This window comes from Saccostrea cucullata, unplaced genomic scaffold (genome assembly GCF_032062105.1).
Source record: "Saccostrea cucullata isolate Sc308-1 unplaced genomic scaffold, CSIRO_AGI_Scuc_v1 ctg155, whole genome shotgun sequence".
NCBI classification, from domain to species: domain Eukaryota; kingdom Metazoa; phylum Mollusca; class Bivalvia; order Ostreida; family Ostreidae; genus Saccostrea; species Saccostrea cuccullata.
The window spans coordinates 10,719-21,671 of NW_026930491.1; the positions used below are offsets into that span (position 1 = coordinate 10,719).

The 10,953-nt window shown below is 31.8% G+C and overlaps 1 protein-coding gene across 1 annotated transcript; it reads right to left on the bottom strand.

Annotated features, from left to right (window-relative positions):
* Window positions 1-394: 394 nt before the first annotated feature.
* Window positions 395-10,111, bottom strand: LOC134228775 (uncharacterized). The gene is made up of 4 exons (XM_062710469.1): window positions 8,549-10,111; window positions 4,161-4,325; window positions 3,905-4,048; window positions 395-3,109 (listed from the first exon to the last, which is right to left on the bottom strand). Exons 1-4 carry the CDS (start codon window positions 9,735-9,737, stop codon window positions 876-878), a joined length of 3,732 nt encoding a protein of 1,243 aa, XP_062566453.1. The 5' UTR covers window positions 9,738-10,111; the 3' UTR covers window positions 395-875.
* Between the last annotated feature and the right edge of the window lie 842 nt (window positions 10,112-10,953).

A 10,953-nucleotide genomic window follows, 5' to 3' on the forward strand; every position in this document is an offset into this window, starting at 1 on the left:
TGATGGGTTCTGCAAAGAAATTGTAGGGGATTTCCAAATAGGTTGCACTCATAAAAACAACCAATTGATCTAGACATATATTTATCTTACAATCCAACATCTTGAATGGGAAAGCTAGTGAGAATTATCAGTAATTAGTCAATATCATTGGTTATCACCAGGTTGTTTTATTTTCTTATTTTATTTTCTTTTATATCTCGCAAATAATAACGTACATATTTACAGCAAAAGCAAAATTAAAGGCAGATATGAATTAGGTGTAATTTGTCGAAAAGTTATATTTCAAAGAAAATCATATCAGTTCCGAATTCATAGACTTTTTAACTACATGTATTCATTTACAAATAATACGTTGGGAAATCTTTACATTAATGACTATAAACAAATTGTATATTATTTTTTTAATACTGTAAACATATTTTCATGGCACCTCATAATAAACATACATGTAAACACATTTAATGGTACAAAAGAAGCATTACATACAAAATATATTTGAGTATTTTTATATATATATAATTGTTAGACTTCTAAATGACATTACACCGCTTATCCAATCTTGACGTGAAATACATTATAAAGATCAAGGCGCCCAAGATAAGAATGTTAAATATTTCTTTTAGGAATTCTTCTTGTCATGAGCACTGTAAAATGTAATTTTTCAAAATGACTCATTAGATGTCATTGTGCAAATGATACAAAAACGTGGATATCTTTTTAATGACAGACTTTATACAGCAAAAAATATACACTTATAGAATTTCATAATTCGTTACTATACTTTAGTAAGGCATTTCTGTGTTACGACACTGAAATTTATCACGGGTGATGCAATTTATCACAAGCGATTAATAAACACTTTGCCACTGGCATTATCAGTCCTGATATGTTCTGTTTGTCTTTCGCTTTCTTTTTCTCCTTACAGGGGGGACTGGGGTAGGATTTGTTTTTTCTTGCTCCATGGAATTTTCTTTGTATTTTACTTCCAAGACAGCATTAAGCAGATGAGGAGCCGATACCCGCCGAGGCAGTCTTTTTCTCTCTCTCAAAGGTCTGCTTGTTGTTGGAGAATTCGGAACAGACGAACGCCGATTGATATCTGTAGAACTGACACCCGTACAACCCCTCGGAATTAAGCAGTCGGATCCTGTACTATTTAGAACTTTAGACGTTTCTCTTTGAACTGGTAAAATGTAATTTGGATGAATATGTATCGAGTAACAGGGGTTATTATTACAGTTGGTATCGGAGTCATTTGCTAAGATACACGTCTCACAGTTACGATGGTAATTATCGTCTAATAATACATTGTACTCCTGGACATAATTGTCTGATAAAGTCTTCGTGTTAACTGCCTGAATATCCGAGTCATTCCGAGTCATCCCAACAACCGAATCCTTTAAAGTCTCCTGTGTATGAAGGTTTTGATAAGAGGTTGCGTTGGATGAGAAAGATGAGTTCATATTTGGATCATCTGAATTTACAGATAAGTTTTTGGAGTCAAAAGTCTGCCAGTTTGAACATTTATCCGATACAAACGGTTCACTCATCCAATTATTTTGGATTTTCGATGAGTCACTTGTATTGCAATAATGTACATTTTGGTCATTGCTAAAACTGGTTGAATTAGCATACGAATTGTTTGATACTTCTTGCTTTGCTACAACCCGCGAAGGATAATCGTTATTAAAAATGCAGCTTTCAGTTATGTTCACTGGTACGTCTTTGCTAATATCTCTAGCTTTTTTCCGATTTAATTTCACACCATCACTGTACCTCCTTGGGACGTTGGATTTCTTAATCCTTTTAGAAAGGTCATTTCTAAAGCTATTGCATAGTTGTTTATTTGGCTCCTTTTTATTTTCAACATCAGCTTGATTGTTAGATTCTGATTTTTGTACACATGTTTTACAAGTATCCGTTGTTGATGTGTACACATTATTATCTACATTTACTGATGAATACACACATGTTTCACATGTAAGTGGAGCCATGTTGCTTTCGTTGAAGACATTTTCAATGTTTTTATTGAAATCCTTAGAAGATCCTATATCATGATCAGTGAGGAGATTTGACACATTGGTATCTTCCTTAGAAATTATTTTTCTGGATTTTTTCTCATTTTCAAATCCATTATTATCGTGCCCTGTGTCCAGATGTTTACAAACGTCTGGTAACTCTCTTCTTTGTGTGGACAACTGTGGAATGATATCTAGTTTTTTGATGTTGCATTCTTTCTCACTCATAGACCTCACACATGGTTTAAGAGTTTGATGGAGTGATTTTGCTGTCCAGGTAGAAGACTTTTTGCTCTTCCTCTTTGCTAATAATGGACTCATGTCCTTATCCAAAAACATACTAGGAGTAGCAGTAGTAGGTGTGGGAGTTTCTAAGGACCCCTCACCCTGTACTCGCACAGAAGAAAATGAACGAGAGTGAATTTTTAATTTAAGCATGTCTTTCACAATTTTGCGAAGCCTACTTGAGGAATTGTCTGGTTGTGATTCAGTACCAGTTGAATTTTCTTTCATGTCACTCTGCAGCGAAGAGTTGGTGTTCGGGCTCTGGGAGTTCGAAGTTTGTTCACTCAGAGTAACGTACGAGGGATATGCACTATTATGCACTGCACTCTCATTTTCAGTGATATTCAAGATCGTTTCGTTATTAGAATAAGACGGTTTCTTCACATCAGAAGAAATGATGGAAGAACTTGGTATTGGCTCTGAGATGGAAGAGTAGATATCCGTCGTCTCTGTGGATCCACTTCCTGATGACGTGAAGGAAGAGGAGGAGTATGTTGGACCGCGTTTCTTTGGTAACGACAACCTTAACTGGTTCCAGAAACGTTCGATTTTGTTTGAGTCTCCGTCTTCCGGCCATTGAATGTAGGTTACTGTTCTTAAGATATCACCCAGGGCTTTGTCAAATTTATCACACTTTGTAATGTCTCGGAACATTATTGGAATTATCCTGTGTTTTCTCTTTAACATTTCATGTTGTGCTTTTTGGTATTCCATGCGACACCACTCACTTTCAACATAGTTTGGAGATAAAATCATTATAGTTCGACGACTGTTTTCAATTGCATGAATGATGTTATTGGCAATGACTGTAAAAGAGAAAGAAAGAGAATATAAATTTTCAAATGAATTAAATCTAATCACTGTTACTAGCTACTTATGCATTGTTATTTGTAGATGTATTTCATTGTGAACATTTGTTGAGGGTAAAAATCAAACTGTACACAAAACTTTTCCATCTGTTAAGATACCAGGTATATGTTTTACTTGTCAAACTTGAAGAGCAAGTATTATCTTAAGTAATCACATATCGCTTCTGATATATTTAATCAACTGAAACTAATTGTAAATGATCACAACATTTGCGTTTCGAAAAGGTGAATTTTAAGTTCTTTCTAAAAGCCTTGCAAAAAAGCTGAGACACTTTCTTTTGGATAAGAAAGGATCGCATGAATTTCTAAAATACTAAGATTTTGTGGATTTTGGAAAATTTATGAATATCTGAGAGCTAAACAAATTAAAGCCATTCTTATTCTTTTGTGTGACCTAGAATGACAAAATGCCCGTATGTGGCTCGTTAAATCCCTCTGCACTTGTCAAAATTTTGCCTGCAGCTATGTGTTCTCATGATTATGCATGCCGCTGTCGCAAAGAACAATGTCTGCTTGTGTGAAAACAATTAATGAAACACTTAAGTAAATGAATTAACAGTAAGCTTTACTGCACGATTTCTCTTTTAAAATTATGAAATAAACAACGAAAGGGTTTTATTAATCTTGTACACCAGAGTCATAGAATAATTAACTTTTTTAAAAATAAGAAAAGTATCAGAAATGATCTTTTTGGATTTAGTGCTCAGTTGGACGTGATTTGTTTATACGTACTATCTCCTGGTGTGAAATCCCTAAAATGCAGACACAGTTTGAAGCCCATCTCCTCTTCTAACTTGGGATACAGCTGATGTAACACAAAGTCTTCATCTTCTTTTGATGACTTGTAGGATATAAAAGCATCGTATTCTTTGCCATCTATGAAGACAAGGTCGAATATTCCATAAACATTGTTGATATTTTCAAAATTTGAATTTAATGTTCATTTTATCAATAAAAAAGTCAAAGTTTAATTTGAGAGGTTTCTTACCGTCATCTTCATATTCCTTAAAGAAGTGGACAATTTTCATGGCGAATAACCATTTCCTTTTTTGCATGCAGTAGATGATAACGACGAGTACAATGATAAGAACGATGACACAGCAGATGCAGGGAATGATGACGTACCAGTACCATTGGTCTTCTTCCGCAGCAGCTAAAACAATTAGATATAGAAATTATTTACTGATTAGAGGCATTGCAGCTAAAACAATGAGATATTATAGCATTTATTTACTGATAAGAGATTTCAGCTAAAAAAATTAGATATAGAATTCATTTGTTGATAAGAGGTATTGCAGCTAAAATTATTACATATAGCATTCAGTTCCAGAACATTAGAGACTTAATATTGAAGGATGCATTGAAAATTCATAACTGTCGTATTTATACGCTTAAAGATGTTCAGTTAAGAAAAAAGCCTACATTGTTTAACAGCAAAAATGTTTCATATAATTTCTGAAGATATATAAAGTATTGTCATGATGCAATTATGATACATAAGAAATTATATTAAATGACACTAAAGAAAAATATCTCTTATTTGAAACAGCATTATTTTGAAGATGAATTTTTAAAATCAAAATTTAACATGGTTATTAATTTGGGATTTTATAAAATTCATAACATATTCTTCGAAAAGGCTAACAAACGCAAAATGTCACTGTTGGCATGGCATTTATTATGTAGGGGCGTCTGACACGAAATCCTGCTTCATTTGCAAAATGATAATTAAAATCAGATACGAAACATCACATCTTATGCAAATTTGTTTAGTGTCTTGGCTTACGTGGTAAACCACTATTTCAATATATAATAAACATTTTTTATGCAATTAAATGTTATATATTCTTAAAAAGGAAAATATTGATAAGTGAATTGAATTTCTGGCATGAATATTTTTGATTTTATGACCTGTTTCATTTTCATTCATGAAAAGTCATTTGGAAAAAAATCTTAATATGTTCTTGTTGAAATATTAATTGAATATTTCTAGAAAAACAATGTTAATTCAAATTAGATCAATATTTCTCTATATGAAAATCCATAACGTTTTTATTCAAAACAGAAAGGTCAAGTAAAAAACCTACTATTAAATCAAAGCACGTCTTAGATTGCAATGGATTAGTAGTTGATTGTACCTAGTCAGTGTAATTTTTCAATAAGCCACGCTCTGTACAAATTATTTTATCAAACAATTAACTCTGAAAATATGTTATCGTGTTAAGGTTTCCAAGTTGTAAATAAATATATAGATTTTCAAAAATAATGCTTATTTAAACATCATGCTATTTTGACCAATCGTAATTGCTCCTCAGTTATAAATATGATGAGATACATGGTTCCTTTTTTTTTTTTTTTTTGATTTTTTTTTTTTTTTTTTTTGTTGATGTTGTTCTTTTCATTTCTCATGTTTTTAATGTTCACGATTGTATTTCGACGAAAGTTTCTTTTTTTATCATGCAGACATTTTTCACAAGTCTCATTTGAGTTTGGCAACCATTGTGAAGCAATTCTAAATAGGAAACAAATAACTAATTGTTAAAAATTATTTCCTTATGTAATTGGCATTAAGCCTAGTTGTGCCAGGAATACTGAATAAGCCACGAGACCTCAGTCTCGGATCTATACTTCTATTTTTTCAATTGTATATACAGGTAGCTGCCTAAAACAGGTCTCTAACTTAAACCCACTTAACAGAACTACATGTAGCATCAGCAACTATGCTGCAAACTTTAATTATAAAGATGCTAAAAATAAAGAAGATACTTTTCGTAAATATACGTGATCAGAATGATTGAACAGAATATACGACATCAACTGAGATTAAAGTTTTAAAGCTAATTTTGAAATATATATTGTAAATTTTAATCGACATATTTACTTGAATTCTAAGGTGCATTTAACAATTTAGCAATAAAAGCATGAAAAGAAATTCAAAATATTAGATGAAATTCTTATTCTTTGCTTTCTGTTTTCATGTTTTCTTTTAGGTATCTTACAATGATGTTTGCTGATTCTAACAAAAATCCCCGAAAAATCTGAACTGTCACGGTAAACTAAAGCAGAAAATGCCGCATAGTAGTCAACAATCAAGACTCATATTTCAAATACAAGCTTAATTAATTTCGTGCACCGTGACATCATCTATTAAATGTCTAACTACGCCTTAGTACTGTAAGGGAATTTTTTAAAGACTGAAGAATTTGTGTTATTCAAAAAGATGTAATGATCACTAAACAAATACTGACTAATTTTCAGAAGAGAAAAAATAATCTAAACAAACAAAACTGATGCATTTTAATATGCTTAAAGAGACAATCTCATTGTTTTTAAGGGACATTAATTGTGATTATCTTGAAAATAAAAGTATTTTGTATATCGTAAGGTACCGTATCTTTACTAAAATATGTATTGATAATTGAATCAGTGATAGGTTGCAAATTAAAGACAAAATAAGAGAAAAAGTGAAGAAAACGAAAATGTATCGATTTCAAAAAAGAAACATCCTACAAAGAATACAAATCTATTATCAAAACCCTTTAGAAATCTCTTATCCCTACCCCCACCCCTAAACTTATGTTTTGGTCAGGTAGACAAAAAAGTCTGAAATATTGTATGAAACAGTGGCTACAATTGGTATGAAATATATCAGCCCGAATCAGAAATCTACTGTTCGTATAACCCAATGAGTTGTTATTTCATCTAACAAGGTCATCATAACGACAATATTACAAAATGCTGAGTTTAAACAAGGTTCTTAAAATTCTTGTGACATCAACGTATTCGCCAATAGTCTTTCGGTTTTAAATTGATAGTTCTCAGAGCATGATTTTGACAATCAAATAAATAGGGAGACAACTACTACTCTCTATGAAAAAAAAGATGATTTTAGCCTTTCCATAGTCAATTTTCCTTAATTACGGTGTAATATTCCGCTATCACTGGCGTATTTTCAAAAAGTTGGTCTCCCGTTTGACATGAAGTTTAGTTGTTTGTTTTCCCATTTACTTCCATATCCCTATAGTTATTCAACCAAACGTGAACCACATATTGCAAAAACTCGGGGGAATATTTTATTTCGACTTCACTGGGATATTTCTCATCCCTTAATAAATAAAAGAATGTTTTGTTATATTATTAATTGATCAAATTCTTCAATAAAAGAATATTTGATTTTCAAGTTGAACGTCACATCAAGTGTGTTCTTATCGTGTACAGGTTTTTGAATGAAATTGCTTCATAGAAATGTAGAAAAAGGTCCGCTAATGAAGGAGTACTATGAATGCCCATCAAAATGTTAACTTAAACTAACAATTATAGAAATGGAATTTGCAAATAATCAAGAAAATTTATGTTTATTAGTCTAGAAGTTCTCAATTTATTCATAGTTCCTCTAAAAATTACATAATCTGAGTTGACTTTTCGTATGTGATGTGGTATCAAATCAAAATTAATGAATGTAAACTAAATCCCATCAAAGTTCTATTCATTAGCATAATTCATTCCAAAAATTCCAAACTCGTTTGTTTGGGAGAATAATTATTGAATTTATAATAATCAATCATATTTAATCATTCACTGAATGCCTCGGTAACATAAACTTTCTGAAATATTGATTAGAGTGGTAAATTGTAGTCTAAAAACTAAATTAACCGTAGTAAACTTTGGTTAAGCTACCATAGGAAATCGTGGTTAACCTATTTACCATTATTAGATTAGGAGAGTATCTTGAGAAAATAATTGTTTTTCAATATCGCTTACATTAAAAACGTTTCAAGACACGACTGTTGAATCTAAACAGAATTGTCAGTTTACAATAAATGTATACCCTAAATATCTTATTCTTACTTGTACCTGGAGAAAAGGACATTTTTTGAGAAAGCAAAGTCGTTATTCAATGGAAATTATATCTACATTGCTTTAAGCTTCTTATGGAGTGTTCTTTAATCTGGCCAATGACAAAAGAGGGCTAAAAGGTTTTATATAATTTCAAAATTCTTTTTGATACCCTTGGATTATTTTTTAAGCTTTTAATCGTTTTTCTTCTTTTTTAAATATCTAATTTAGGTCTATGCAGTAAGGTCAACAATGAAATGAACACTTTGCTTATTCTAAAAGTAGCTGTCCACGAAAATATGTTTCAATTGAATTAAGAATTTTCGCGACAACCATGAAACCATGGAGTTTTTTTTACCCCAATGAAAATAAACAGTTCTATTCAAGTAAGCTTTTAAGTAATTGACATTTTTTTTCTTCATTTGTACATTTAGAATAAGATATGACGATAATATAAAAAATCTCTTTTCAAAATGTAATTAAAATAAAAGGTTTAAATATTATTATAAGCATTCTTTTTAAGTTACAAGTATAACTTACAGATTAACTCCCTCTTGTGCTCGCATCTTTTTCCTCCATATCCTTGGTTGCAGATACAAGTGGCACCGTCAGGATCTTCCGAACTTCGATAACAGGCGCCTCCATTACAGTTGAGAGAACAGTTTCTATTACACATGTCTCCAATCCATCCCGGCTCACAAAGACACTTGATAAGACTCCCATTCTTCATGCAAATTCCATTCTCACAAGGAAATCCAGAGGGACAATCATGCTTCTTGGGATAACAATGGAATCTGTTCTTGATTGGAACACAAACGTTTTCTGATGAACAATTTCTATCACATTCGTCTAAGTATAATGATGTAAATGGTTCCCGAACACTTAGTTCTAAATCTGGTGAGGACATGCGAAGAAAAGGACCTTCTTCATTTAATTGATTTTCGTGGAGTTCTGATAACTTTGTGACTGATTGTTTGATTTCTTTCGTGGCGGTTGATTCAGACTCGGACATTTCGTCTTCTTTCATCGTTTTGTTAGATTCAGCATTAGGCAAGGGAGTTTTTAAAGTCGACTCATTTTTTATGAATGAAATTTTTGTATTCGTTTTATTTATTTTAGTTGTGTTTTTGTCCGCATTTTCCAATTTAAACAAAAGTAATGGTTTACGAAATCTTCTAATGATCTCGTCTGTCCCTTTCTGTGAATTGTTTAGTGAGGACAAATCAACGCTCTCAGTTGAATTTTTCACAAAATCGCTAGCCGTCTCCTCAGTCGTTCGAAATTCATCTTCAGCATCGCTTCTTTCATGAGTTTCAGTTAAAAAAGATGCGTTTTCTTTATGACCAATATTACCCTGAATGCTTCCCAGTGAAATTCTCACTAGGTCACCATCTGATTTGGATTTCGGATCTGGAGTTGTTGGAACTAATGTCGTGGTTTGGATTTCCTTCTTGCATCTACGTCCCGAGTAACCAATGTTACAGATACATCTTAATCCACATGTTACAGGATCCTGGTAGCACGTACCATTATTACAGTTAATATAAGGACAAAATCGAAGACAAGTTCTTCCCTGTAAGTTTTCTCCTGTCCAGTTTTCTGTTTCCCTGTTTTCGATTGATATTGATCGTTTCTGGACAATAGGGTAAGACGATGACATTGTCAACATTATGCTCAGAAATGTCTGGCAGGAGACCAGAGCTTTCATAACAAACTGATATCCCAACATTAGGATAAATATATCCTGTATGAAGTTTCATTACACAAATATTTTACTTTCCTATAACATGACACAAGTACCCTTAGTACTATTCGTATATTATCGCTGAAGAACATGAAGTTTCTTTACACTTAGCTGTGCATATTCATTATGAGGTTATAAAACAAACCTTTTGCTCATATTTCGTAAAATGGAAGAACTGAGGCTGTAATTTACCATGATATCATCATCTAACCACGAGAAAACACAAAATATTCACTGAAATATGTATCCAAAAATGACAAACTGCATACACACTTCCAAAACTTTCAGCCTGTCCTTTCCAAAATGGCGTCTTTAATTATGGTTGACGCCAGCCATTCGTCACGCTAGGTTGTTTTTTGACGTACATTTATTTACCTACTCGCAAACAAGAGTTCTTGCTGTATAATGATATAACAATAAGAGCAGCTAATAATTCAAGAATATGTCTTCTTTAAAAAGCCCCAAGGGAAAGAAATAAATAATTAGCAAAAACTATTGTTTTAATTTGAATTTATGTACTGCTTATAGAGCCGAAAAAATTAAAATTTTAACCTTCTTTGACGTTTTGTCAAACTTTTAAACGGTGAACTCGTAATGACTAGTGTTTGGATTTTAAATTCAGTTAATACGTTGAAAGAATAGATCGATTCTTTAATATTAATATATATATAAAAACATTCGCTTTGATGCTGTAAACTTTACTTTAATTAAGTACTATGTGTATTTTTAGTTTTAAATTAAGAAAGAATGACTCAGAGAAAACAAAAATCCATTGTTTCAATTGATATTAAGCATAAGATATCTATAAAATTATAGGAGGACAGATTCGATATCAAACACACGATATCAATATTATTAAGTCTTAGAGCATTTTTCTATCCAATGGCATTAGATTATTCTCATAAACTGTAACAACAATTTAGAGAGGATACATGTATAACAAGCATAAAATATTTATAATAAAGTTCTAATAATAATAATAATAATAATAAGTCAGTAACCAAGAGGGTCAACTCTCTCAATCCCATAAAGTCATCCAGTTTATTGATTTTGGTTAGTTATATTAAATAATTGTTCAGATTTATAGACCTTTGGAATTGTTTTATAAAATGTTTATTTGGACAAACATGAGAGTCTAGAATTCTTTTTTAAATGGGTCGATGCATTCAAATCAGTAATGAAATTAGTTCCAAGTTTTCTT